Source organism: Aspergillus ibericus (genome assembly GCF_003184845.1).
Source record: "Aspergillus ibericus CBS 121593 unplaced genomic scaffold BO80scaffold_3, whole genome shotgun sequence".
Lineage (NCBI taxonomy): Eukaryota > Fungi > Ascomycota > Eurotiomycetes > Eurotiales > Aspergillaceae > Aspergillus > Aspergillus ibericus.
The window spans coordinates 96,838-123,616 of record NW_020292101.1 but is presented as its reverse complement, the minus strand read 5'-3'; the positions used below and the strand labels follow the sequence as shown (position 1 = coordinate 123,616).

General features: G+C 50.8%; 9 protein-coding genes across 9 annotated transcripts; 5 read left to right on the top strand and 4 right to left on the bottom strand.

Moving 5' to 3' along the window:
* Positions 1 to 639: 639 nt before the first annotated feature.
* BO80DRAFT_130324 (uncharacterized protein) lies at positions 640 to 1,735 on the bottom strand. Its single transcript, XM_025713578.1, has 3 exons — positions 1,421 to 1,735; positions 1,206 to 1,367; positions 640 to 1,160 (listed from the first exon to the last, which is right to left on the bottom strand). The coding sequence occupies exons 1-3, from the start codon at positions 1,618 to 1,620 to the stop codon at positions 770 to 772; spliced, it is 753 nt and encodes a 250-aa protein (XP_025579534.1). The 5' UTR covers positions 1,621 to 1,735; the 3' UTR covers positions 640 to 769.
* A 1,636-nt stretch (positions 1,736 to 3,371) lies between these two features.
* BO80DRAFT_421262 (putative mitochondrial phosphate carrier protein (Mir1)) lies at positions 3,372 to 4,621 on the bottom strand. The gene is made up of 3 exons (XM_025718567.1): positions 4,454 to 4,621; positions 3,908 to 4,327; positions 3,372 to 3,859 (listed from the first exon to the last, which is right to left on the bottom strand). The coding sequence occupies exons 1-3, from the start codon at positions 4,591 to 4,593 to the stop codon at positions 3,475 to 3,477; spliced, it is 945 nt and encodes a 314-aa protein (XP_025579533.1). The 5' UTR covers positions 4,594 to 4,621; the 3' UTR covers positions 3,372 to 3,474.
* Positions 4,622 to 5,929: 1,308 nt separating this feature from the next.
* Positions 5,930 to 7,819, top strand: BO80DRAFT_345813 (alpha-amylase; the record flags this gene model as incomplete). The annotated part of the gene is made up of 7 exons (XM_025715341.1): positions 5,930 to 5,999; positions 6,053 to 6,460; positions 6,509 to 7,098; positions 7,146 to 7,169; positions 7,218 to 7,238; positions 7,284 to 7,506; positions 7,563 to 7,819. The coding sequence occupies 7 exons, from the start codon at positions 5,930 to 5,932 to the stop codon at positions 7,817 to 7,819; spliced, it is 1,593 nt and encodes a 530-aa protein (XP_025579532.1).
* Positions 7,820 to 7,982: 163 nt separating this feature from the next.
* On the bottom strand, positions 7,983 to 8,864 carry BO80DRAFT_440803 (putative glutathione synthetase large chain; the record flags this gene model as incomplete). The annotated part of the gene is made up of 1 exon (XM_025721148.1): positions 7,983 to 8,864. The coding sequence occupies one exon, from the start codon at positions 8,862 to 8,864 to the stop codon at positions 7,983 to 7,985; it is 882 nt and encodes a 293-aa protein (XP_025579531.1).
* Positions 8,865 to 11,157: 2,293 nt separating this feature from the next.
* On the top strand, positions 11,158 to 12,592 carry BO80DRAFT_498918 (SDR family oxidoreductase). Its single transcript, XM_025724156.1, has 3 exons — positions 11,158 to 11,398; positions 11,470 to 11,967; positions 12,057 to 12,592. The coding sequence occupies exons 1-3, from the start codon at positions 11,344 to 11,346 to the stop codon at positions 12,425 to 12,427; spliced, it is 924 nt and encodes a 307-aa protein (XP_025579530.1). The 5' UTR covers positions 11,158 to 11,343; the 3' UTR covers positions 12,428 to 12,592.
* Positions 12,593 to 13,774: 1,182 nt separating this feature from the next.
* On the top strand, positions 13,775 to 15,915 carry BO80DRAFT_461103 (uncharacterized protein; the record flags this gene model as incomplete). The annotated part of the gene is made up of 2 exons (XM_025722428.1): positions 13,775 to 14,212; positions 14,275 to 15,915. 2 exons carry the CDS (start codon positions 13,775 to 13,777, stop codon positions 15,913 to 15,915), a joined length of 2,079 nt encoding a protein of 692 aa, XP_025579529.1.
* A 1,541-nt stretch (positions 15,916 to 17,456) lies between these two features.
* On the bottom strand, positions 17,457 to 18,077 carry BO80DRAFT_397562 (succinate:quinone oxidoreductase subunit C; the record flags this gene model as incomplete). The annotated part of the gene is made up of 2 exons (XM_025717385.1): positions 17,457 to 17,922; positions 17,998 to 18,077. 2 exons carry the CDS (start codon positions 18,075 to 18,077, stop codon positions 17,457 to 17,459), a joined length of 546 nt encoding a protein of 181 aa, XP_025579528.1.
* Positions 18,078 to 20,367: 2,290 nt separating this feature from the next.
* Positions 20,368 to 21,567, top strand: BO80DRAFT_421256 (flavin reductase family protein). Its single transcript, XM_025718566.1, has 2 exons — positions 20,368 to 20,463; positions 20,565 to 21,567. Exon 2 carries the CDS (start codon positions 20,635 to 20,637, stop codon positions 21,418 to 21,420), a length of 786 nt encoding a protein of 261 aa, XP_025579527.1. The 5' UTR covers positions 20,368 to 20,463; positions 20,565 to 20,634; the 3' UTR covers positions 21,421 to 21,567.
* A 1,070-nt stretch (positions 21,568 to 22,637) lies between these two features.
* Positions 22,638 to 26,699, top strand: BO80DRAFT_130126 (putative C6 transcription factor). The gene is made up of 9 exons (XM_025713577.1): positions 22,638 to 23,035; positions 23,116 to 23,165; positions 23,229 to 23,561; positions 23,609 to 23,700; positions 23,754 to 23,802; positions 23,922 to 24,926; positions 24,980 to 25,080; positions 25,128 to 25,803; positions 25,864 to 26,699. The coding sequence occupies exons 1-9, from the start codon at positions 22,920 to 22,922 to the stop codon at positions 26,565 to 26,567; spliced, it is 3,126 nt and encodes a 1,041-aa protein (XP_025579526.1). The 5' UTR covers positions 22,638 to 22,919; the 3' UTR covers positions 26,568 to 26,699.
* The last annotated feature ends 80 nt before the right edge of the window (positions 26,700 to 26,779 follow it).

The following is a 26,779-nucleotide window of genomic DNA, read 5'->3' as shown; positions in this document are numbered from 1 at the left end:
GGATTACATGAGATCCCACGTGCGAACATGACCGAGAAAGGGCCTGGGGGGCTGTTTCGTAGGTGGGTGTGTCGGCCATCTTGATTACAAAGGGGTAGTTGAACCGAATCGGGATGGTCCCGACTTCTGGTCGGAATACCAGGTGGTCGGCGCCAAGGTGGTCACCTATGCTTCCTGTGAGTGGTGTTTTAGCTGGGCTGGGTGCTGGAGTTGAACGAGGGCATGACATATGCCATGTGGCGTCTTTCAGGTGGAGGTAGACGGGGTAGGTAGAAGGGTATGATCTGGAGTAGACTAGGTATCTATGATGGAGGTGGGAATGGAGTCGTTTGGCCATCGGGTTATTATTAGTGCTTGAGATGGAGATCCTTGATAGCCCTGAAGAAGCCGTGGAGGTTGGATTTATTGTGGAAATGGTGCATGGTCGCTTGCTGGTATGGTATGTGGTGAGGGAAAGGATTTGGTCTGCTTTAGGTTTCCATTGTTTTTCGTTGAGAAAAGGCATGGTGGAAGAACGATGCGGACGTGCTGCGGAGGAGCTGAGAGCGGTTTGGGATTGAGTTGGAGGAAGAAAGGTTGAAAGTGTCAGATGCATGTTGGTCGGGTCACTGGAATGACAATCATATCTCTGTAGATAGACAGGTTAGTCTAAACAGCCAGTGCTGAATTAATACGATCCAAATGCATTCGTTCAAGCACATTAGTTCATTAAGCTCAGAGTTATGAGGCAGATTATGAGCGTCAACAATAGTGATTAGTAAATGCAGTATCAGGCAGGTGTCCACCGATTCCCATACCCATCATCTCGCGCAGGTGTAAACGTATCCCAACCTTTCCCTGGGTTAATGCGCTCCGGAGCGCTGACTCGGAATGTCTTCTGAACAACCTTCGGGCTTGGGGCCTTGGAATTATGATCTAACAGGCGTTGCAGTTGTTGTCGCTGCATTTCTTCCTCGGTCAGTGGACTCTCATGCTTCCTCACTCGGGTCACCACCATGAAATCTCCCGCATAGCTCCATAAGGCTCCCGCGCCGTAAAGAAGTGCGAATACGCTTGGAAGACTGAGGCTGGCGATCTCGAGGGTGCCCAGGGGCAATTTGCGACAGAGGACGTTGAGCAAGACGTTCAGTAGGGCGAGGAGGTTTGATGCGGTGCATGATCTGGGATGGTTAGTTGATAGACTCGGAGGATGTCGTAGAACGTACAGAAACAGCGAGTGTAGCAAGTATGCCCGCTCACGTCCTTGGAAGCAGACCAACATGAGGGATGTCGTGTATCCGATCGCAACCAAGACCAATGCGGCAATGATCATGGATGTCTTGTCGCCATGCGATTCATTTCCAAATGCTAGTGGAATTACAAGAAATCTTATGGATAGTTAGCGGCGTCGCTTGTGATAATCGGGAGTGTCAGTACACACCCTACAAGCACCAGGTACGATGAACAAGCCGCAAGGAACTTCCAAAATGCGCTCGCGGTTTCTTGGTCGACTTGTTGCTCCTGCTGCTGCTCTTGCGACACTGTGTAGAACCCATTATATTGAGGAGAGAGCGTGGAATTAGATTCCCATCCATATGCGGTCGAGGATGTCGTAGAGGCGACAGTATATGCCGTCGCCATGGTCGCAGTCACGACAGATCCTAGAGACGCTTGAACATGGAGATGATGATTATTATTATCGGGCGTCTGCAGCTAATCGTAGCTAGTCGCAGCAAGAAACGAATGACAGCACCTGCAAATTTGGGGGATGTGGGCAGGCGACCTCATATAAAGCGTTTGTGATAAGCAAGGTGGAAAGTGTGGTACGAGTCTCGACGGCCAGGAAAGGAGACAAATATAGAACGGGTGATCATGCAGCAGCCCGCATCACCATCACCATTCAACACACGCCGGTGGCTGATGGTCTGCAGCTCTGGGGAATTGGACGAATGGCGTGAGGCCGTTGATCACCGCGCTTGTTTAGTAGCGTCCGGCTTCATTTCCTGGCACGAGGAGTTCTTGCGCGGCGATCTCTCGCTCAGCCACAGATATCATGCAGACAGCATTACTGCCCTGTAGATTCTCCATCTTTCTGTTTCCATAACGTCTATTTCTACCTTGCTTTTCTTCCCACAAGCATGCTTCACAGGAATGCAGATTTTGTCCACGGGTTGTCCATGACATCGGCTAGACTGACTTGGCGCTATGACTATCATTTAGCAGAGACTTGGGCTCCACCAACTAGCTGATTAGATCGGTGAAGAAATTACCCAGTGGACAGGACGGGGTAGGTAGCCATGGCCACAGATGAATGGCCTGAACCGGAGACTGTAGACCGCCCCTGGTGGTAAGAGGAATGTTCTCCAGCTGAGCTGAACTGTGGAAGCTGTGCGGGGATTTGCCCAGCGCACGTAGGTACATGAATTGGACGTGAAACATTGTGTGGCAGGTGCCTGGAGTAAGCTTGGGGGCCATTTAAGCCGGATTGCTGGCTGACCAGAAGCACAGACCCCTGCCATGAGACAAGCGGCTGGTCGCATGGCCGACCCTTTTCAATGGTGGAATAGCTTCGGTCTGTTGTCAAGGAGACGTCAGCGAGACAATGTTATGCCACCAAGATGGCCTCTCATGCGGTGCGCGATTTCATCGAGCCAGGTCATGGCGGGTTACAGTCCCCTGTTATCGTGTCGATCGTAACCAGCCTGTCGATGAGTAATTTCTTGATCTTGAAATCGCCATTCCATCTATTTAATGGTACTTGTCGTCCTAATCACCAGCGCCTTATCCTCCCAATTATAATTGCGTAGCATGGTCTTTGCGATAGGTAATCCCCTCGGCTTGGTTCCAGTGCCTCGGATAAACTGGGCGTACTATACTCCGTAGCTGTGACTATCGGTTTTTGTTTGTCAACAGCATCCACCTGGCCACTATCCCCATTACAATCTTCAATCATAAGCTGAGGGAAATCTCGAGAAAGGCTGACTTGCCAGGTATAATCCCCACCCTCGTCGCACTTGGTCGGGTTGTTTCTGTCGTTGTCAGTCCTCTTTCTACTGCACTCTGAGACAACTCTGGCTGAGGCCATTCAACGAGGTAGCATGGTGACATCAAACAAGAGTACAAAGGAACATAGTATATTAAACTTTTTTTTTTTTGCTATTGCCCTTGTTGCCATATTCTTCGTACAAATGGAGGTTCGTTGGTGTTGTAGGATTATGACGTAAATGATTTCAGATGGATTTGTTTGTCATGTTTGGTGCCCCAGGCTGCTTGAGGCTCAAATGAACTACATCATGTATAACTTCGTGACTTAACGGACGTGATTTAATCAGATGTAAAGGTGATAGATCGTGAACGAGGATATCATTTCTCATCTACCTCACTGCAACGGTGCCAAGACTCTTCTTCTAACAGAAAAATCTATTGAAAAACAATGTATACGCAACGCAAATCTAGTGAGCATTATAATACACCAAAGCAGTCACAAATTCACGTCTATTTGGAGATCTCAACACCACCGGTGGCACCGAGGACACGCTTGATGTCACCATAGATGGCGAACTGACCGGCGGTCAGAGTACCAACCATGAAGAGACGAGCACCGATACCGGCGTAAGAGCCCTTGAAGCCGAGCTCCTTACCGATCTTAATAAGACGGGTGACAGTACCCTCACCAGGAGCACCAGGGGTCTTGTTGATCTTGGAGAGCATGGTGTCGGCGGGCTGGGAGACGAGGGCAGCAGCGAAACCGGCAATGAGACCAGAGCCAAGGTTGATAGCAGTCTTAGTACCGTCGCTAGCAGCGTTCTTGTCGACGAAACCGTAGATAGCCTCAGCAGCCTTCTCGAAGACGACGAACTTGGCCATGGTGTAAGGAACCCTGAATGGTTTAGTATAATTCTCACATCATACCATCTGAACAACTTACTGCTTGAAGAGGATAGGACCGAAACCAGAGTAGAAAGCACCGACACCCTCGTTCTTGAGGATCTTACCGAAACCGCTCAGAAGACCGGAAGCAAAGGTAGGCTGGGAGACAAGACGGATACGGGTGGCCTCAAGAGGGCAGAGAGCGATATCAGCGAAGAATTCGGCGGTGGCGGAGGAAGCAAGGTAGACAGCGGTTCTGTTGTTGGAAGCAGTCTCGTAACCGAGCTGGTTGATCCACTGCTGCTTGAAGAACTCGTAACCACCGAACTTGAAAGCACCCTGGAGGAAGTAACCGGCGGCGGTGGGACCGAAACCAGTGAGGAGAGCGCCAGCACCCTCGTTGGCAATGACCTGCTTGAAGCCACCGATCATACCACGGTTGTAGGTGACGGGGTCAAGCTGCATTCTGGTCTTGACGCTGCAAGACGAAAAAGAGAGCGCGTCAGCAACGGCTTGGGAGGGTTGGTGTAGAACGACCCTCGAGCGCACCCCAGGCGGAACAAGGCGCGGTCGAAACGACGGAAGGCGACATGGTCCGACTTACACATCGACAGGAGTGAGGGCTCCGTGAGTGACGGAGCAGCAGACAGCACCAGCGAAGGCGAATCTGGAGTACAGCTGGAGACCACTGAGCTGGGGAGCAGCGGCGGCGGCAGGCGCCTCCACCTTAGCGTTGGCGGACATGATGTGTGAGGGTGTGGATGAAGAACAAGAAAAGGGAGGAGAGGAGTGTGGAGATGAGGAGGGGAGAGGGAAAGCGACGCAATTGAAGCTTTGCAGAGTTTGGGAAGGGAAGAAAATGGAGTCCCGGAAGGAAGAGGATTTGAAAGGGATGGCCGGCCGCTGCTTTTGGCACTAGCGGCACACCCGAACCCGAAAACTTTTCGCGGCCAATGCGCGCCTTGCCACGGCTTTAACTCCGATCGCCCGGTCAACCAACGAACGATGCACCATCACGGTGCCATTGGATTGACAGGCCAGCGATTGATGTCTTTTTTTACTGGAGTACTCCGTACTGGAGATGTGGCTGGGATTGGGGATGAAGATCGGTCATCTGCGGTGTCGCCATTTACCTCCGTCACCTCCGTGCAGGCTGGTTGGAGCCACTTGACCGGGAGAATCCAGATTCTCTGAGCCAACACAACCCCTCACGATGAGAATATAAAATCGTCTACGGGGTCAGTTTACAGTCAATCTGCAATGTATGATGTACACAGTACAGTCTACAGACCAATCCCCCTCACCAAGACATGGGTATCTCCGTACTGCCGAGGCCTTCCGTGCCAAGTATGGTGACAACGGCAGCCTCAGGCATGAATTTCCTTGGAATGCGCCCGATGAATCGCCATCTGGCAATCTGCAAGGTCTGTCGGTCGGCCAGGGTCCGAGGCTGTTGCTGAAACCGCAAAAATCAATTCTTCGCCCCTTCCGAATCATCGCGACAGAGTTATAGAATGTCTGGTTCAGCAAATGGCAGGCCTCTGAAACCAGTGATGTCCGCCAAGCCGTCCCGTGGCCACTGATTGGTGCAATTTCTCCTTTCGGTCAACGGTAAGCCGACGGAGATCTGGTCCGTTCAGAAGTGGGCGCGAGCCATGGAATAATGCATCGTCATCGAGAGCATAAACATCTTGCTTGACAAAAATCAGAGTACTCCGTACCGACACAACCCATACATATCAGACTACAGTTGCCTGAACGTGTCTGCAGGATACCCTCCATAAAAATAGAACCACTAGGCATGCGCTACAGCCTTGCAGATAAGCTCTCTATATAAAGTGCAAAACGCACTAGGGCCAGGGGCTCCATCCGGACCCTTTGGTCACCATGTCTTAAATTATACAGACAGCTTCCAGCAACATGACGCGTTTACAACATAGAAATTGACACATCTCACGTCTAAACGGTAGTGGACGCGTCTCTCCTTGTTAACAAAATCCCTCATAATCCCTGCCGTCAGGGAAGATATTTTCCCCTTTCTCCTTGATATATTCCAAATCATAGGCCATACTGTCTCTCCATGCGATCGCTGCTTTCTTGGTGCCAACCTGGGAAGAGAAAGGAGAAGCGACGATGGAAGGAGATTGAAGGTTGGTTCTTGTAATCCTTGGGAGAATCTCGGCTTATTGTGTACGCGATGCAGAGGAAGCTGAGCACTTGGATCAACACCCATCATGGGACGCCCCTGACAACTCGTTGATGCTCCAAGCTTTTGAGTGGCACGTGCCGGCCGACCAAGGCCATTGGCGTCGACTTCGACATGTCTTACCAAGCTTTAAAGCTATTGGGGTCGATAATATCTGGATTCCACCCGCGAGCAAAGCCATGGAGCCATGTGGGAATGGCTATGATATTTATGATCTCTATGACTTGGGAGAATTCGAACAAAAAGGCTCCCGCGCTACAAAGTGGGGTACTAAGGAGGAACTCCAGTCTTTAGCGACTCGGGCTCAAGACCTCGGTATAGGCATCTATTGTGATGCCGTCCTCAATCACAAAGCCGGAGCAGATTACACAGAGCGCTTCCCAGCAGTCAAAGTTGACCCACAGGGTATGCCCCCATCTTGACTCCCGGAAATACTTGTTAAGTCTATCATAGAGCGCAATCTGGAGATATCCTCTCCCGAGGAGATCGAGGGCTGGGTGGGCTTCAACTTCCCCGGACGTGGTGACCGGTATAGTTCCATGAAGTACAATAAGAACCATTTCAGCGGTGTCGACTGGGATCAAGCACGTCAAAGGAGCGGGGTGTATAAAATTGAAGGGCACGAGTGGGCGAAAGATGTTGCCCGTGAGAATGGGAATTACGACTACCTCATGTTCGCAAACTTGGACTACTCCAACGCAGAAGTGCGCAACGATGTGCTGAACTGGGGTGAGTGGATTAATTCCCAACTGCCTCTCAGTGGTATGCGGCTGGATGCGGTCAAGCATTATTCCGCTGGTTTTCAGAAGGAGTTCATCCGGCGTCTTCGAGAGACTGTTGGACCCGACTACTTCATAGTCGGCGAATACTGGAAAGGCGAAGTCAAGCCGCTCCTTGATTACTTACAACAGATGGACTACAAGCTATCCCTGTTCGATTCGGCCTTGGTTGCGCGCTTGTCAAGCATTTCGCGATTGGAAGGAGCCGACCTTCGCAACATATTCAATAACACATTAGTTCAGCTACGGCCTGAATATGCTGTGGTAAGTTTACTAGAAATGTGGATTCCGTTGATACTGACTACTAGGAGACTTTTGTTGCCAATCATGACACAGTAAGTAATATTTCCAGCAATGTATTTATAGTGCTAATGTCTTTGAAGCAACCAGGACAGTCCCTCGAGGTATGAATAACTCATCTATATGAGTGACATGCTAATGGACCTCAGGCACCAGTTGCATCGCGATTCAAACCTCTTGCCTACGCTCTGATCTTGCTTCGCGACAAGGGCCAGCCATGTGTATTTTATGGGGATCTTTATGGTCTCCAAGCTGACGTCAAAGATCCGATGACGCCCTCCTGCAAGGGAAAGCTGCCTACCCTCACACAAGCCCGAAAGCTATATGCCTATGGCTTGCAACGGGACTACTTTGACAAACCAAACTGTATCGGTGAGTGCCTCGTATCTTGCACAACAGGCTAATCACTGCATATGCTGACAAGATAGGTTTTGTTCGCTACGGCAATCGTCGACATCCGTCTGGTCTTGCATGCATCATGAGCAATGCAGGTCCATCAAGAAAGCGAATGTACGTCGGTCGACAGCATGCCGCGGAGCAATGGACCGACATTCTGCAGTGGTGTTCCCAAACCGTTGTGATTGATAAAAAAGGTTACGGAGAATTTCCAGTGAGCGCAATGAGTGTGAGTGTATGGGTAAATGCTTTGGCAGAAGGGAGGGATAGCCTCCAGTATCACTTGTAAGTTTTCATTCCAGAATTTTCTCTGGAAGCATGCTAACCACGAGCGATTAGCGACGAAGATATATATAAATACTAGCTGTGTGAGGGGACCAGCGTTGTCGGGGTATTGGATGGATGATCGGCTATCGGCAGGGGCGATCACATTGCTCTTCCATTAGACAGTATCAAAACAACAGTGGTGTATCAAAGCACCCATAACCTTTGACCACGCTCATCTCATCAACGTCCGCGTATTTGGTTTTCAATGACCACCCGGCCGTCGAGTTTCGCAGAAGCTCACAGCGGTCCCCTACTTTTTGCCACAGGCACGTTCCGAATATCCCGAGCTCCGATATCACGGCCGCAGAGTCAATCCCATCTGAGGACATAAGAATATTGCCCACCAATGGAGATGGTATCCGCTCCATCAATACGTACGCGCCCCAACTGGATTGTGGAATTGAAGACAGAAATTGCGGGATGTCAGCCCCATAGATATTGTGTCCTCCGCCTTCCAAAGAAGGCTTTAGAATGTAATCCTCCGCACGTTCGGGATCTGTTGCCAAACTGCGGGCATGCTGACCAGCTTCAGACTCATCCAACGGATACATGGGTACGAACGTTGCTCGGACTGCTGCGACTTTCTCCGGCGCAAGGAATATCTCCAGGACACCTGGCGCTGTGAGAGTCTGTTGCACTTTCTTGAAGGTCAAGATGTGTGCCAACAGAGAAGGGCATTTGATTGCTCGGGACCGTTCCAGTCGTAGACGCGCTTCTTTTCCCAGCTCGTCATACTCGTGAGGCTCGTGTCCAGCGCGCAGATAGACCACGGACACCTCCACTGGCTTTTGCGATCCCCGCCACGGAGGGTGAAAGAGGAGTTCCTTCGTATCGCTCAAAGAAGTATACTTGAGCATCTCGTTGCCCCATTCCACCCGATATGCCGGGATGTCCTGGTCCCACAGCGCATACTCAATTGGCCGCTCGTCAGCTACGTTGAAATTCTCTGGCTGGACAATGAACAGGACAGCTGTCTCCATCGCCTTGCTTTTTGGTGCCCCGTACATCTTGTGAGCTTCTGCGAGAGAGGCAGCCAGGACACAATACCGTTCATTGTAGATGCTCTGCAGCTCCCACGCACGATCAAACAGCGCTCGGGGAAATAGCGTGGGAAAGATGGTGGCCGCAACGGGGATAGCATAGAACGCTGTGAGCCGTTTGGGTCCGAATGCGTTTCAGCATGGAGCCATGGTTGACCTGCCAATCTTGGATTTGGGAGGCCAGCCAGAGGCCTTGTTCTTCTGATATTTCAGGTGGATACATGGTCAGTGGTGTTTGACACAGTGCTTCCGACCAGTTTGGTATATAATGGGATGCTAGTGTTTAGCCTCGCGATGACAAGGCTGTGCACTGCCTCATGATCCAACCTGCCACCGCCACGAATGCTTTTGATGGAGATCTTCATGATCGGTGGATCTGCCCCTCTTTGTTCATCAGCGCCATAGCAGTGGAGCCGGAGCTGCCAATCGACGGGGCCTGAACCTTAACTTGAACCCTTCCCAGGGGTTTGTTTACTACGATTCTGATTGTCTGAGGGGACTTAATAGTACTCGGTAACTATCTCTTTATGCAAAAACAGGGGATAGCAACTTGTTTTAGCTCCAGTGAACTTCATCAATCCAGTCTCGATTTTATTGATTGCCATCTACATATACATCGCTCCCAAGGTCTTCCCCTAGTTGCGCGCCAGAACAGATAATTAGCAAACACCCACCCATCCGATATATCTCGCCATACCGCTCAGGATTATCTCACCAAGCACCCAACACCATGCATATCCGAATAAGTTCTAGCTCATCAACTTGAAAGGTCAGATAGGGTATCCAGCCTATGAATCAGAGTCAGATTTGACTGCCTCTTGTTTTGGTTATTTTCATAGCCTCTTGATAGTGGTCTCGGTAGGTTTGTTTCCATCATGGGGTGGATTGGCTTTTCTATTCCTGATGATGGATAGATCTGTATCATGTTGTCATTTATGTTACTATACTGCGTAATCCACGGAAGATTGTGTCCGGCGGCAACATATCTCCTTGTTTGTCCGGCCGGACAATATATTAATCCAATACAGTGAATTTATATCCCAACAAATCAAAGCTACAAACTCATGACCAATGCTGTCTGGTACCATCCGTTTCCTACCTCCATCATGAACACACACAACTATATATGTAGTAGACGGTATCGTATATGACCTAGGCAAACAGAGGTTAGAACACTACTTCCAACAATAAAATCAATCGAGGCTACATCCGTGTGAGTTCCTTCTGGTGACGTAGAAATCAACTGCATGGTCCATTACTTTTAATTCCTCTATATTTCATCATAGTAATTCGTAAGGTTCACAGTCCATCCGGGCTGCATTATCAAAGTCCCCCAAATCGATGTTTAATGACTGGGACAAGGCACACGGAATGGGTTATTTCGATGTGGTTCTCCGTCTCGCGAGCACAGCGTAAGATTGATTCCTGTACGGTATAGTGAAAGCGGTTAAGTACTGTGTAGCTGGGTGTATCTATCTTTTGATTTATATCTTATGGTGGTATTATTGACTAAATTAGTCCTGGTATGGTATCGCCTAGAGCCTCATCACAAGGAACATCTTGTCTCTCACGGTAGTCTCGTGAGTCCCATGTTCGGATAATGTCTAGGATAGCGTGGATAGTACTTTTCGTTGATAAAACTGTCCAAGTACGTTTTGATATGTTGGGATGTCATTCCTGGGGAAGATTTGTATTCTTTCCTATACTGGTAGCTCTTTGCTGCTATACCTGAGGTAGAGCAGGGTATGATGGTATGAACATAGATTGGACCTTGGTTCTTTACTTTGTAGATGTGTACAGCTTTCAGTGGGAGTTCGTGAAGAGTTTCCTGATACAGCTGAAGGAGAATTTCGAATAGCGCTGTCTATTGTCTTTGATGTTTCTGCTTGCAATCTATAAGAGATTGGCAGAGTTTATTCAGGCTTTGATATTTTTGATGCGATAATTAAAAGTCTATCATATCAGACAATCTTTTCTGCATTCCACTCCTTTGCATTTTCGACGCGGTTCGGTCAAGCCCTCTCATCTGCCCTAGCAGACGATTGAGTTGAAATAAGAAAGATCATCAAGTATGAGAAGAAGGGAGCAAGGAATAGATTCATCGACGAGCAGTGAGTCTTGTCAACCACCCCTCCATCCTGCAGTGACAGTAATAGCGCTAAATGGATCTAGTCAGGAATCTACGCTAGTCACCAGACTAGAAGCTTCCTTTACGATCCATCGATCGTCAGCACCGCATCTGCTACAACCATCGTCATTGCTGACTCCGGCTTCAAGCGGGATTAATGGATTTAAGCGCGCGCCGGACTTAGTCTATACGAGGGCTGACCCGATGGGAGCCATCTACATCAATGGCTTGACCACCGTATAAATAGCTCAATCTCTTCAACATTTCATCTGGATCTCCTCTTCATCCTCGTCAATCATAAGCACCAGATACATCGCAATGGCCGCTCCCAACACAAAACCCTACCATCTCCCCCCGGACGCTGTCTGGTTCAGTCAGTCCCCCTCTACTCCCTCTCCTCCAATGCCCAATTTATCCCCCCTCTAACACCTTCCTCATGAATAGTAACCGGCTGCTCCTCCGGCATCGGCCACGCCCTCGCCCACCACATCGCAACATACCACCCAACGCACCGCCTCATCGCAACCGCCCGCAACCCCAGCACCCTATCCACCCTCCCCAGCCACCCCAACATCCTCAAACTCCCCCTCGACGTAACCTCCCCCACCTCCATCGAATCCAGCATCCAAACCACCCTCTCCACCTTCCACCGCATTGACATCCTCGTCAACAACGCCGGCTACACTTTGGTGGGGGACACCGAAATCGCCGAAGACGACGAGTCCCGGGCCCTCTTCGATACGAATTTCTGGGGCATGGTGGATACGACGAAGCGCGTGTTGGGGAGTATGCGGGAGGGTGGGAGCGGGGGTGTCATTCTGAATGTGAGTTCGTTGGGCGGGTTTGTGGGGTTTCCGGGGAGTGCGTTTTATCATGCGAGTAAGTTTGCTATGGAGGGGTGGACGGAGGCGGTTGCGAAGGAGTTACCTGCGGAGTGGAATAGTAAGTTTGACTTTTTCTTCTGGGTATCTTTAGTTGGAGGGTGTGCTTGTGTTTGAAGGGCGGCATACTGACGGGGGGAATCATGATAGTCCATCTCTGCAACATCGAGCCCGGCGGCGTCCAAACCAACTACGCGACGACGAGTCTGAAGATGATGGCCAAGGGGAGACATCCGGCGTATGCGGATCCCACGTATCCCACGAGTGTCTTGTTGGCATATAAGAGCAACGAGGAGAATCGACGGTTGTGGGCAAAGCCGGACAAGATCGCGGCGGCCATTTATCGGCTGGTGAGTCGGGGTCAACGGATTCCGATTCGGGTTCCGCTGGGGGCGGATGCTCGGGGCATGATTTTGATGGAGTTGGAGGGGGTGAGGAGGGATTTGGAGGAGATGGAGGAGTTGAGTCTGAGTGTGGGGGATGCGGAGCAGTTGGATTCGATTGCGTTTTTGCAGAAATAGTGGGGGTGGTTTGGTGTGGAGTGCAGTGTAGATGTGTAAGATATGTATGATGTTGATAGTACACTGCATGAAATTTGGGATTGAAGTAAAAATACATTATGCTTCTATAGTTCATGTACCTCCGTGATAGCTTTCTTTCCCATTGACCAGTCATCTAGTCACCGCATACTATTGTATTGTTAAATGATCCTCCAATTCAGCTGGCTGAATCCTATACTGATATCAATGATGGATAATATGGATATTTTGTAACAAAACTTGCTTGAATAATTAGTAATACCCCATAACAATCAACACAATTAGTTGATCAAGACAATCAGTGATTTACTCTGTTTGATCATAGTAACTTATCAGATGTAGCATGCCACTAAGTAGGAAATTTTGTCTATCATATTCTACTCCGTACCCCAGACGAACCCTAAAAACCAATCCCAGCAACTCATGACTTTCGATGCAGCAGTACGTCTGCTGAGAGCAAATTTCGAAGAACAAAAAATATTCGTGGAGATCAAATGGCAAGTCAGCTCATTGGCTGGAACTGTAATGAATTCGAGTTCTATGACAAGATTGAACCGTCTCCAAACCACTAGCAAGTAGCCGTAGCTATATACAAAGATAATATAAGTTCATCGCACTTATAATTAGTTGGTACTTTGGTGTCTTTATGGAGTAAGGTATGTTTAAAATTCATGGAGAACGCACGGACTGAACATAGGTGGAAACTATAACTTAACTTATCTAGCTAAATGCTGGATCGATCCCCTCTGTGTGGATTGTGGAAGCGGATATGATCTATTCCGATACAAAGCTTCCTTCCTCAAGAATCCACAGCACAAGTGGAATCGAGCAGGGTATCTTCACCATAATTGGGTGCCATGAAGGGATCTTATAGAAGCTCGTCCCGATGCTCAATAGAAAGAAGTTATCAATGGAATCATGTACGCTGAGCTTCTTGTTATGGTTAACCGGGAAGGAGAAAAGAAGTCTCTGGCTTCCGACCGCCAGCGGGCGTTACTCTCACGTGTCATCCATATTCATGCGTTGTCTGTGAACAGCAACGATTAGAAGCTGAAGGGTACTGATCGATATAATTAGGCATCTTCACAAGATGGACCAGCTTCTATCTAGAAGGTTATGGAAGATCCCTATGGCGCTCTGGACGGTTGGTGGATGCCAAGCCAGCCATCCAATTCGTCTGCGACTTTCCGCACTAGACAGGAATTAAGAGCCCCTCCCAACTCCAAGAAGGTTTCTTACTCGATGATGTTTTGATGTTTCCAGACTCTCCTGGTCATCCACGTGTTCAGTGCTCTTCTACACGTCTCCCATGAACTCCGGCTCTACATGATGAGTGCTCCCCCCTATCGCCGCCGCCGACCGGCCGTTGCGTGCATCGAGTGTCGGCGACGCAAAGTGAAATGTGATCGTGCATTGCCCTGTGGTCCATGTGGCAATGCCTCCCTGCTGTGTGGTTATCGTGATCCCAATCATGGATTAACCCCGACCGATCTCCGCGCTGGCCCCACCGCCGCCGATTCGTCTACCTCTACTACATCCGAGGAGGGTATTCAGACTGGAACTGTCTCTAGCAATCCGATCAACCTCACATCCTCCAGCAGCGATAATGCCGGTGTACCACCTCTCTTTCCCTTCCCATCAGGGTACACCTTCCCCGGGGATATGGGAATGCCCGAGAACGAGCCGGTGGACCTCCCCGGGCGCACCGTATCCCACGCGAAGAACCTGGGTTGTGGTAAGCATTACATCCAGTCGTCATTTGGACAGGTAAGCCAACGCGTCCTAGGTCAAGTCTCCGGGCAAGTTGCTTTGCTGATCATAGATGCTAGTCAGAGCATTTGAACATTCTGCTGCACCAGTCGGATCATGCGGAGATCCAATCGCTCTGGGAGCAATGCAGCCAGTACGCCCGGATCATCAAGTCAGAGCGATGCGGCAAGTATTACACCCAGCTCGGCCCACCGAACAGCACGAACAATCTGCTGTCCAAGTCGACCTGTGACCGCCTGGTCATGCTCTACCTGCACACCTTCGAGGCCGTCTTTCGGGTGCTGCATATTCCGACCTTCATGCAGCAGTATGAGCTGTACTGGAACCACCCACAGGGTGCCAGCCGGGCTTTCCCATCCACCCTCGCTCTGGTCCTGGCCATCGGGGCCTGCTTCAGCTCGGAGGCTGATCCGGACGAGCCGCAGCTGTTGGCACCCCAGTGGATCGCAGGTGCGCAGTTTTGGCTCACCCAGAGCTTTGAAAAGTTTAGCATTGATCTGTCCGTCCTGCAGGTCTCCACCTTGCTGCTGTTGGCGCGCCAAACCTTCCCTGATCCTTCCGAGTTAGTCTGGATTTCCGGAGACTTTCCCCTGCGCATTGCTGTCGGACTCGGCCTCCACAAGGAGCCGCGAATCCATTTCCCGGAGTTTTCGCCCCTGGAGAGCGAGATGCGGAAGCGCCTGTGGGCTACCATTCTGGAGATGTCGATCCAGTCATGTCTGGACACGGGCATGCCCCCGTCCATCTCCAATGATGATTTCGACAGCGAGCCGCCATCCAACATCGATGATGTCAATGCCAACAATCCATCCACTGCAGCGGACATTGCAGATGGCTTTACCCAAAGCACCATTCAGCGAATGCTGATGCTGACTATGCCGGTGCGGCTGCAGATCCTCCGTTATTGCAATGCCATCAAAAAGCCCCCGGGCCAGGATTACCAGTGGGTCTTGAAACTGGGCATGCAGCTGGATACCATGTGCCGTTCCCATACCGCGATGCTCCAGTCGTATCAGAGAAATTCAAACCCCAACACGCCGAAGCCGACGGAGTTCCAGATCCACCTGTTGAACATGTTGACACGTCGTTTTCTGCTGGCGTTACATTCGCCATTCGCGGTGGAAGCCAAAGCGAACCAGTCCTTCTACTTTAGCCGCAAAGTGCTCATCGAGAATGCACTCACTTGCCTCTCCCCTCTGCCGTTGGTCCCCCAGGCATCGTTCTCCGTGGGCTCCGTACCTGGAAACCAGCCGTACGAGCTCCTTAGGTTAAAGGTGCGTGGAGGGGACATCATTCGGCACACGCTGTGCCATGCCACAGCCATCCTCATCGTCGAACTGACCTCAGAGTTGGAAGAAAATGTCTTTCCAATCATGCAAAGCCTTTCGCAGGACCTATTCTTCCATGCCATCGAAGAGTCGATGGCTATCTTTCGGCGACGCATTCAGGCCGGGGAGACCAGTGTCGATATCTATGTCCTGTTCTCCTGTGCCATGGCACAAGCCAAGATGATGAAAGCCGGACTGGCCCCCGAGCGACAAACCGTTGAACCTGCCAAAGACAGCCTCAACTTCTGCTGCGAAGTACTCAAGATCCAAGCTCAAGTCAGCGCGGTCGGTTCTCTAGGATTGACACAAGGTCTGCCGGTAGCATTGGAGAATGGTCTTGAGGCTTCGAACTTGTGGGAGAGCATGCTATGAACTTTTTCTCCTTCTTTCTTGTCATAGAAAGAAGATCAGCTTCCTACCACGATCCCGCCCGCAACTCGTCTTGAGACTTGTCCTGGACGACTGGCATGAGTTATGCCATTTAAATATAGTAATTCTGTAAATATGGGCGATGCCCCAGCGCCCGGGGGTGGCGGAACGAATGTCCAAGTATATGTGAGCTATTTTCAGTTGAGAACCATGGCGATGGTGTCTGTGATCTCTTCCATTATTACCAGTACAGAGACGGGCTAATCACTTACATACGAGAAGGGGATCGGCTTTGCTCGTCTCCGCCAGCTGCGAGAGTCACTGCCCCTCCACCGAAGGACTCGGGATGCTGCGCTAAGGGCTTCATATCAATGCCCAATCGTAATGCTATGGCGGAATAACCCTGTGGCAGAGAATCACGTAAGTGGGAAGTATTTTACCGCTGTTCCAGCTACTGGGGGGAAACGAAAGCATACCGCAGATTGTTCGCAAGACGAATACAAAAGGGGATCCCAGTCTCCTCCGGAATTAATCGCACCTGGAGGATACGCACTGGTCTGCCTCATTCACTTAGATGTTTGTTGTAGAGACGTAACAGCCTCGATCTGGCGGGTCGAATCCGTGAGATGGATGGAGGACATCCTGATTGTCCTGATGATGATATCTGCTCGATGCTTGTAAGAAATGGTAATTGAAGCTTCATCCCAACGCTAAAATGCGGACACTTTTCTCCGGATCGTGGCTAGAGAAATTTCTCTCTGCTCCATGACACATTTGGTGAAGAGGTGCCCTTGATACTGTAATGTCGGGCTGAGGCGGAAGGCAACATCCGCGGCGGCTGGTGGGGTTAGCGCCGGGATATTGTGGATCCTCTATTGTCCGTGACTCCGTACTCCGTAGCGGGGAGGAGTCGGAGGACAACAACACGCCAGGTATGTTCGGTATTGTGGTTTAGTAATCTCACGCATGGACTGAATGGACAATCCGGAGTCGATGCTGTCGGCTGTGGTGGTGCCCATAATGTACTGCGAAACAGCCTGGGGATCGAACTTGACGGCACCTGATGGACCTGTCAGTAACGCTGCAAGTGGACACTGACATTGTTAACTAGAAAACTAGCGCGGGCAAGGACATGCGGCATCAGTGGCACGAATACTGCCAAGCCAACGACAGGCACAATAAGAGAATCAGCATGGAGAAGGGTACCGATATCAGTCCTTCATCTGTGTTGCGAGTGAGCTAGATCATGATGGCTCCCCCCTGAGGTTGATGCACGGCGGTACGTCCAAGGGACGTACCCGGGCTGCCATGCACCACATGCCTTTGTAGGGAGATGACTATAAGAATTCATATTCAACCCGGACATGACATTCCAAGGCGCCCGGGAAATACTTCTAAGATAGATTTCAGCCACTTATTGTCGTCTCGGTCTTGCTATAGAACCGTTCTGGAAATTCTATAATCCTTTGAATACATGTACAGACTGACTACTCTGCTTTGAAACAGGAATTTAGGGAATGAATTTTCTCATGGATGGCACTTCCTTAAACATAAGCCACCAAGCCGACGGCGGCCAAAGCCGATGAACCGACGACAGCCCATGCGATCTTGATAAACTGAGACTTACTGTCCAACGTGTATCCGGTGGAGGCGACAATATACCGGATGCCATTGAAGAGATGGAAGGTGAAGGGCCAAGCGACGAAGAACTTGAGGACGAGCTTGGCGGCTACAGGCAAAGAGCCAAAGGCCGTGACGAGGACGGCCGAGGACAGATCCCAGCCGAGCCAGGGGGCCACCAGGTAGGAGGTGCCGAAGAGATACAGGCCGCCGGCGAGGAGAAGTCCCGTGTTTCGCTCCATGGCGGAGCTGACCGAGTGCACTTGCCATTTATAGATGGACAGATGGGGCGCCACGGGCCGCCGCAGGCGTTGGCGAGCGAGTTCTTCCTGGGCGGATTTCGCCGTGATCACTCTCAGTGGTGTCGTGACGGACTTCGTGGTCTGCATCCTGGAGGGAGAGATCGTCAATCCCTATGTTCCCGGCCATAACAAGATCCTATGCTAGATCTTTTGCATGACATACCGAACTTGTTGCTGCCACGCCAGACTCATGATAGGCGTAATAGGCGAGGATGCTACTGCGGCGCGGCGTAGACTGAACATAGACGACGCTGGGGACTGTGTCAGCCGGCATCGAGCATAACGGAGCGGGCGACAACATAAGTACAACAGACGACTCACCCTTTTGCATCAACATCAAATGTCTTTGGATGGAACCCGCCATGGTGAATGAGATGTAGAGTTCTCACGAGGGACAGAGAGAGACATGAGAGTGTGTTGGGGAAGGAAAGAAAGGAAAGGTATAAATACAACAAAAAAGAGAGAGAGCATTGCAAAGGCAGACAGTATAGCGTTGCTAGACATGAATTGTCCGGTCTTGTCACGGCTTGACTAAGACCTTACATTACGGGCACGTTTTTCAGGACGCAAGTTCGATGCGGATGGGAAATGATATCGCCGGCGCTCAGGAGCTATCTACTGCGCAATGCGAAACCAGCCCGCGGTAATTTCCCGGTCTCGGGATTTTGTCGCGCGCTGCTAGGGCTTCTTCCACGGGATGGGCTTGTTGCACATGGCCAAACGAGAGGACCCAGTTCGGCTTCACACTCCGCCGCGTATGTATACTGAATAACTCGGGGTCAATCAGATTGATGAGCAGACCCTTTACGATGTCACTTTTGAGGCTATAGATCCCGTACATTCAGAAATATTGCAAAGAAGACTTGTTCATCAGGGATTTTCGATCTGACAAAGTTTGCCACAAGTACAGTACTACCTTGACCGCTCTTATACATGTCGACTCGCACTGCCACCGAATCGACCTTAAGTTCCCAGATTTGTGGATGCCCTAGATTTCCAGCTCATGATCCTTGTTTCATGGCTGAGGCAATATCCCGACTCCGCGGGCCTAGATCGGGTTATTCGGGGATTTGTTCCCAACTTCCCGGCCATTCTAGGTGAGGTTGAATCATCCCACACGTCCTATATTAATATGCTCTATACCGCTGGAAAAGGTAAGCGTGCATCGATGCCCACCATTACACACGCATGAATGGGTCCAGTTCGTGAATTCCTAAGCGGGCCATGAAAGATTGATTATTGGGTAGATAATAAGAGAAGGGGGGGGGGGGGGGGGGTTTAAAACAGTAGTCAATGACTTGGGTTCAAGATAATAGCGACACTCTTTCAGAAGGCAGGCATATGCGGCCACTATCGGGGAGAGGAAGTTGGACTGTGGCCTCCGAGAGAATAAGGGCACGTAGAGAATAGTAAAAGCCCAGACTGTATGTTTGGTACGACATACTCCCAAAGACTCCTGTGATGCTTCGAGGCGTCACCAGCAGTCAGAGATTTGTTTGCGAAATGACATTCCGGTGATTCGGGCGATAAATATCCAGAGCCAGCTCAGCTTGATTACGGAACTCGGGTCAGCTTGGGTTTGCGAATGTTGTTCCGGATTTGGAATACATACCTGTCCTGTGTCCATGGCTTCATTCTCTTGCGCTGCTGTCTGTAGCAATTTGGCAGCTACAGCGGTTAAGGAGAGAGATCAGCTGGGCCAGGGCCATGGGGAGAATACTACTGCTCTGCCGCCCGAGTTTCCTCCATCTCCTCATCCTGTTGACTTGGGTCTGGATGCTTTCTGCAGACATTATCCCTATTGATGTCGATGATTCACGCCTTCTATGCAGCCACTTTACCTGAAAGGTTATGTAACGGCATATTGGTATGCCATATAGGAACCGAGCCACCTCACAACCTCTCTGCCACCGAGCAGGAATACAACAGAAAGCATGCTGTTTGATAGGCCCAAGTGGAGTCCAGACGCTCTACTCCGTAAACGCTACCCGTTCAACACCGAATTTGCCGAATCTCCGTTCCGATGCGGAATTGCCACCACGGCCAATGGCAGTCTCTCAACCAGCATTGTCATGGGTCTCTCGGAAGCCTTGCGAATGAATTTTCCGGATGAGTTGAGGGGTTAGGCCCGGGATTAACCATAGTGGTACTGTCGTTGCTGACCCCCCTCTTATTACTATATGTAAACAAGAACCTGATAGAGACCTGATATCATTGAGATCTGTAAGGAGTACACGCCATTTCTTTAAATTGGAAAATCTCTTGATCTGATTAAAATACTTTTCCAGATAAGATATTATATCATTTAGATACGAAGCATAAAAAATCACGTGGCTGTATTTTGCTTAATCAGCAGTTTCGAATCATCGGCTCTCAAAAATGAGTCTAGCCGAGCCGTAACCACTCTTTCCACGCACTCTGTATGCACAGCCAGCCCCTCTGAGCGTGGAATCCAAGTCCAGCTTGGCAACATGGCCGTGGAATTAACCATAGGCCAACCGGTCGGATGAACTGGACAGTCGCCCAACTAACGCAACGTCAAGACTAAAAGTGAAGTCGCTATCCTCATGCGTCGCTCCATCTTGTCAACAGCCTCTTGGTTTTCTCACAGGCCACCCTTCAACTTTCAGTAAGTCTCGCGTACCTTTCTTCAGACAGCAAGGTTCAAGGAGCATCGGATCCTGTAACCTCTGATGTCCATGCCCCGTCTGCATACTGACAATCATACAGTAACTGCAGAACACCCTTTCATCGTGTGAACATCCTCCATCCGGGCCGAACATTCAGCCAGACGTTCACCATGTTCAAAGTCGGAGACGATTTCGAAAAGATCCAAGCCGCTCGTCCCGAGTTCAAGCGCGACGCGCCGGTCACTTTCTCGAAGCCACCTAATCCCGACTGGAAGCAGGGAGATGGTGCCAACGATGGGGGCGAGAGTCTGAAAAAGAACCACCTGGAGATTGACCCCTACGAAGAGGGACGACCGGTTGCCTCCAACTATAAGCTTTTGATCTCCGGCATGGTCCCGAGACCCATTGCGCTCATCAGCACCAAGTCCAAGGATGGAAAGACGACGAACTTGGCACCGTTCAGTTATTCGCAGGTCATCAACCATGACCCCCCGCTCTTCACGGTGGGATTCGTGGGATCCCTGGACAAGGCCAAAGACACACTGAAGAACCTGGCGGACACGGAGGAATGTGTGATCAATATCATCTCGGAGCACTTCGTTGAAGCCGCCAACGCGACGGCGATCAACACTCCATACGGCGTCTCCGAATGGGAGGTCTCGGGGCTAACCCAAGCGCCCTGTTCCGTGGTCCAGGCGGCCCGTGTGAAAGAGTCCATTCTGGCCATCGAAGGCAAGCTGGTCGAGACCAAGGAGTTTGAAAGTCGGTCGACCCCCGGCAAGAAATCAGGGGTGTTGGCAATCATCGAGGGTGTTCGCTTCTGGGTAAGAGACGACGCGATCAACGAGGACAAGAGCATTGTCGATCTGAAGGTTTTGAAGCCTATCAGTCGGTTGGGAGGGATTTCGTACGGTCGGACTACCGACGCGATCGAAATCCCCAGGCCGCAGTTCTAGACCTGGAGAAGATATGGCGCATCTTAGACACTGGGGTGGAGAGTTGTGCTGCCTCGGTTTAATCATACACTAGATCACCTCAAATACACGATAGAATTGGTTAGCTACTGAACAACGATAGATTACAGAAATGAACAGCAATGTGGGAACGGACAACATAGCCGTAAATTGAGCAATAGCCAATTCTGGCCTGGGCGCACAGAGCGGGCTTATGTCGGAGTTGAGCCGACCGACCGTGAGTTCACTCGGTTGAGCGTGGAGATTGAAAAGTGGGTAACCGTTTAAGGTAGGCGTGAGTCCGGGCCTCCGGGCGGAGAAAACAGAGAAGCGAGTCCACTTTCATCCCCAGACTTGGAGTCCAGACTCCTGGGGTCTGAGCCTCTGAGGTAGGTCTAGGCGATCAGGTTCCAGCGGCGTGGAACAGCAATGGGGACCTGCTCGAGGCTGAGTTGCAGCGCCCATCCCAGCCTTCCCGATGGGGAATGACCTCTCGATCGATTCAAAATCGATGCGTCCGTTCATCGGTCGTGTTCCCTCCCTGGCAGCAGACCAGTCGTGGCTGGCGTGGCCCGTAAGGAGTGGGTAACGTCAACAATACATACTGGAGAGTCACATGGCCCGCCAGGACGGAGGAGGTGGAAGTGCGGAACCGCCTTTGCCTGTTCGCTTTATCTTTCGATTTGTCCTGCTCCCTTCAGTATGTAACAGGCCACGCTGTGTCGGATCCAATGATCCTCAGACGGGTTGTCGATTGGTTTCATCTGCCTAATCTCCTTGCCATCTCTACCTAATAATACGAGCCAAAGGCACCAAGAACTGCCTAACCGCTCTAGTTGGCTCACTAGTGAACAGTCGGTCATCCCTCCCGTCTGGACTAGATTCGATCCATCTCGTGATCAGGTTGGTAGAAACAGAGAACCCCCCCGTCGAATCAACAATCCCTTCTAGGCGGTCAGGCTAGCATTGCTTGGGCCTTTCCTTTGGGGTGGCTTATTTTTCCGACGCGACCTGGAGGCAGGACAGGACGAGCCAAGGGCTTAGTTGGCCGATTCTCGACCCAACACTCCCTCCCCCGGTACTACTTGCGAGCGGGCGTGACCAGGTACCTCCACGAAGATTTGCTGCTTAGCTTCCCTATCGATGCTAACGCTGACGCCCTACGGGTCGAGCAAATAAGAATTGAGGCAAAAATACGAATCAGGAAAGGGAAATTAAAATTAAAAGAAAAGGGAAAAAAAGACTGAACAACCCTCCCCTCATCCACATCCTTCCTTTGCCTCCATCCCGCAACGGTCTTCACCGGACACTCCGTGGGATCAAACTCACGTCCATGGATTTGTCTCTCCACTGCGTGCTTCTGTCTAAGGGTCTTTCATACCGCTGTTCTCCTCGTCCTCACTCTCCGCCTGCGATTCCCTTGTGTCTCATCCTAGGGAACGATCGATCGCCGTAAAGCTTTCGCCCAATGTGTCGTGATCCCGGATGACAAGTTGCTCGCAATGAGCCACCCTTCTCCTAAGAAGAACGGCGGCAAACATGTTCCCCCTCCTAGACAGATTCGCTTCGTCTCAACAGACGGGCAGCCCCAAACGAAGCGCCGACGAGTTAATGCGGCGTGAGTCAGTCCCTTGATACCCAGTCTCTCGCCTTCCTGCCCTGTGATAACTAACACGATGCTCCCCGTGGGCTACATAGGTGCCTGACGTGTCGCAAGCGCAAAATCCGCTGCTCAGGAGAGCAACCAGGTACGAAGTCGTGTTTGACGTAACCATGACCGAAGTCTTACTCATATGTTTCTTGGATGGCAGTGTGTAAAACGTGTTCCGACTACAACCATATTTGCCAAGGGTACAGCGAACCCTCTACCCATGGTCGATCGCAATCCGATACCGCGATACGAACGCCTACAATTGCTACTTTACCAGCACCCAATGATGCGACGTCGCGCACAACTCATAAACTCGCCAGTCGCTCCCCAATTTCTCCCCGCAGAGCCACAGTGCCTGTTAGTGATGGCGTTGATAAACCCTCCGAGATATACACAACGCTGGAGGCAAAAGAGGCGTCTCTGCCGAGGGACACATCCTCGCGGGCAACGAAAGAGCCTGAACAGCAGACTAGCGGGGAAAGTCCAGAAAGCAGTATGTCCTCGATCAATTGATTCTCACCCATACTTATCATAGTCTAGGTCGCACCTCTTTAAGTTCCAGCGCGCGTACACATGTGCCCTACTTTAGATATTTTGGGCCGACAGCTATTGTCCCTGGCTTCAAACAGATGGTTCGCATATTGCTCAAGTCTTGCCACAAACCTCATCTTCTAACTTCTTTCAGGTCGTTCAGGTGCGAGGCTCGCGCAAGAGCAATCCATCACTGTCATCAGGTCTGCATCTCTGATATCGCTTTTCTCCATTAGCCTCTGCAGGCAACGGGTTACATTCACCCGTATGTCTAGCAATGCTAGCGACGTTATATGACGGCTGGCTGACTATTTGTCAAAAGGTGCAGAGTCATTATCTCCCCTCCGAAGTCCAAAATTTGCAGATGTTGGATTGAACAACCTCAGCACAATACCCGACACCCGCGAGAGTCGTGACTACAACACCATTCCGTTCTATGACCGTGATGATACCCTTCCTGTCAGCAATCTAGTGACACACTTATGTGACTTATTCTTTGTGCATCTTGGGTGCAGCTTTCCGTTCTTACAGCGGGACAGGTTCCTCCGTGACTTGAAAGACAAAAGGGTGGACACCATGCTTGTGGATGCCGTATGTGCATTGTCCGCGAGGTTTTCTCCTCATCCGCTACTCTGCCCTCCCCAAGCTCCGACCATTGATGGTTCTGAGCCGCAAGTCGACATAAAAAAGTCCAACCGCGGGCAGCCGTTCGCCCACAGAGCAATGGGCACCCTGGTGGATTCTCTCTCGTGCCCTACTCTGTCCGGCGTACAGGCGTGCCTCCTGCTTGCCTACGAAGAGTTCGGCTCGAACCACGACAGCGGTCTCTGGATGTACCTAGGTATATCCATACGGATGGCTCAGGACCTTGGAATGCAAAAGGTGCGGGGGCTGGGGTTCAACTATGGCATGAGCGGTGTGACTCCGAATGCAGTCCTGACTGGGCAGGCCGGGAAGTTGAGAGACGATCAATATGATGAGCCACAGACCTCCCCCGGCCCGGTACGGGATATGCAAGATACCGAGGGCCGGCGTGCGAGGGAACGCGAAAGGGTTGATACCTTTTGGAGTATATTCTTCCTCGACCGAGTGATTTCGTCTGGAACAGGGCGGCCAGTGACCTTACGCGACGAGGACATAGAACTTTGCTTTCCACTTCAAGCAGAGTCCCGATTGCCGAATGGATGGCCAGCACCATTTCCCCCGCTCATCCGCATAATACACCTGTACGGCAGAGTGACGGATCTCATTAATGGAATTCAGGACGTCAACCATGTCACATCGGATACCTTAAAAATGCTGGCTGGTATGGAGAGCGACTTGACAGGTATGACCCGGAAGCTTTTCGCGATTCTGTAGGGCTAATCATGATCGAATTAGGCATCTATCAGCGTCTGTCGCCTAGGCTTCATTTCAACGCAGCAAACTTTCAGGCATACGTCAAGGCGAAGGAAGGCACCAATTTCATCCTGCTTCATTTTGTGAGTTTGTGTGTCAGCAGCTCTTCTTCAACGCTAATGTAAAGCAGTGGTTCCACACCTTGATCGTCCTGCTTCATCAACCCACGCTGCTCAATTCGTTCGGTGGGACCATCCAACATCTCTATCCAAATAGTAGGGAGCTATCGATGTCCTCGGCCAAAACCATTGCCGATATCCTCTCTTTCTCGGAACTGGTGGACGGGAAGAGTTTCATTGGCAACCCCTTTACAACCCAGCCGATGTACATTGCCGCATGTGCTTTCCTCATGGAGAGTGCCTACTACTCTTCACCCTCCTCAAGATCTGGCTCACCTCCTGCTCAGCCCTTACTCACCAACCAAACCAGTGGCTTTGTGATGCCGAATTTGGACCCCGCAAATGGTTCCGATCGAAAGCCGACTGCTAAGCATATACTTCTCGCATCCGCTGCAAAGGAGAATTATCAACGATGTTACAAAGCTTTGAAAGCGCTCGAGACATACTGGGAAGGTACCAAATACATCCTCACTGTCTTGGATCAAAAGGCAAAAGGAATCGTTGATCCGTTGCTCTATACTGTAGAGGAGATGGAAAGTGCGGTGGAGGTGTCTTCCGTTCCGCCTTTCACTGCACCACATTGGAGACATACCCAGACGTCCTTGGCTACTTCAGGCGAAGCGGAAGATTCAACAGGGGACACACCTTTGGATGGCAAACGGTCGCCTAAGATTGATCCGAGTCAAGGTGAGTTCTCCGATCCTCATCTATCTACCGCACCCGATACACAGATACTAATCCTTCAAGCTATTGGATGGGCGTTGACCGGTGCAACAAACTCGTCACAACCGAACCTGAGCCTTCTATACCAAATGCCCGCCCAGGCTGAGTCCATGTCGGATAAACCCACATTTTCATCTCAGTATAGCCACAGCTACCCCAACCTTCCAGTCCAGTCCGGTGGCAGCCAAAGCTCGAACTTTTACTCGCAGACTTTGGAACCATCCAGGGCTGCGGAGTCAACACCAAATACATCCATGGCAGCCGGCTCCGAGCGATTTCCGCTCGCGTCCCCTGGACAGGTCACGGCCTCTGATGCGAATCTGCTCCTTGGCTTGAACACGTCTTTTCCGGGTTCCGCCACCCGACCTCCAAATTCTCGATCGGCTTACAACCATCCTTCGGCCTCCAGGCTCGAAACTCAGGTGCCAGGTTTCAATTACAGCTTACCTGCTGCGACCGAACAGCAGCCTAGCGACGGCCATATGAGCTCACGGACCCCAGGTATCCACCCTAGTGTGGGCCCCCATGCAGGTGACGTGTTTATCGAGAGTCAAAACATCGATATGGCTACGCTCCAACAACAGGATCAGCTTCCGTTCGCTTTTAGTGGTGAAATCCTGCCCTGGCTGGAATACCTTCCGCAAGATGTTCTCAATTACTTCGGAGAACATCAGAATTATTCAACCCTGCTGAGCCCGCATGACGAAGCTTCGCAAGGCCCTCACTAAGTGTATACTGTGCGTACGGGCTATTTGTGTTATGATGATTTGAAGGTATTTTGGCGTCTGGGGGCTATCTATGTTGTGGGAGGAAGACATATACGCGGCCTTTGGTGCATTTAACTTGATTCATCTCGTGGAAATGTTGTATGATTGATGTTTGCGTCGGCGTGACCGTTGAGCGTGTGAGCGGAGGCAGTCTTATTCTTTGGTATGAGCGT

Bases quoted from the DNA above. Each gene is read 5' to 3' on its own strand.
- BO80DRAFT_421256 (XM_025718566.1), top strand. From the start codon at position 20,635: ATGTTCAAAGTCGGAGACGATTTCGAAAAGATCCAAGCCGCTCGTCCC.
- BO80DRAFT_498918 (XM_025724156.1), top strand. From the start codon at position 11,344: ATGGCCGCTCCCAACACAAAACCCTACCATCTCCCCCCGGACGCTGTC. The intron at 11,399-11,469 runs GTCAGTCCCCCT...CCTCATGAATAG, and splicing joins CCCGGACGCTGTCTGGTTCA to TAACCGGCTGCTCCTCCGGC. The intron at 11,968-12,056 runs GTAAGTTTGACT...GAATCATGATAG, and splicing joins GTTACCTGCGGAGTGGAATA to TCCATCTCTGCAACATCGAG.
- BO80DRAFT_130126 (XM_025713577.1), top strand. From the start codon at position 22,920: ATGAGCCACCCTTCTCCTAAGAAGAACGGCGGCAAACATGTTCCCCCT. The intron at 23,036-23,115 runs GTGAGTCAGTCC...TGGGCTACATAG, and splicing joins CGCCGACGAGTTAATGCGGC to GTGCCTGACGTGTCGCAAGC. The intron at 23,562-23,608 runs GTATGTCCTCGA...ATCATAGTCTAG, and splicing joins CGGGGAAAGTCCAGAAAGCA to GTCGCACCTCTTTAAGTTCC.
- BO80DRAFT_421262 (XM_025718567.1), bottom strand. From the start codon at position 4,593: ATGTCCGCCAACGCTAAGGTGGAGGCGCCTGCCGCCGCCGCTGCTCCC. The intron at 4,328-4,453 runs GTAAGTCGGACC...TTCGTCTTGCAG, and splicing joins GCCCTCACTCCTGTCGATGT to CGTCAAGACCAGAATGCAGC. The intron at 3,860-3,907 runs GTAAGTTGTTCA...TAAACCATTCAG, and splicing joins GGTCCTATCCTCTTCAAGCA to GGTTCCTTACACCATGGCCA.
- BO80DRAFT_130324 (XM_025713578.1), bottom strand. From the start codon at position 1,620: ATGGCGACGGCATATACTGTCGCCTCTACGACATCCTCGACCGCATAT. The intron at 1,368-1,420 runs GTGTGTACTGAC...ACTATCCATAAG, and splicing joins TCGTACCTGGTGCTTGTAGG to ATTTCTTGTAATTCCACTAG. The intron at 1,161-1,205 runs GTACGTTCTACG...TAACCATCCCAG, and splicing joins TTGCTACACTCGCTGTTTCT to ATCATGCACCGCATCAAACC.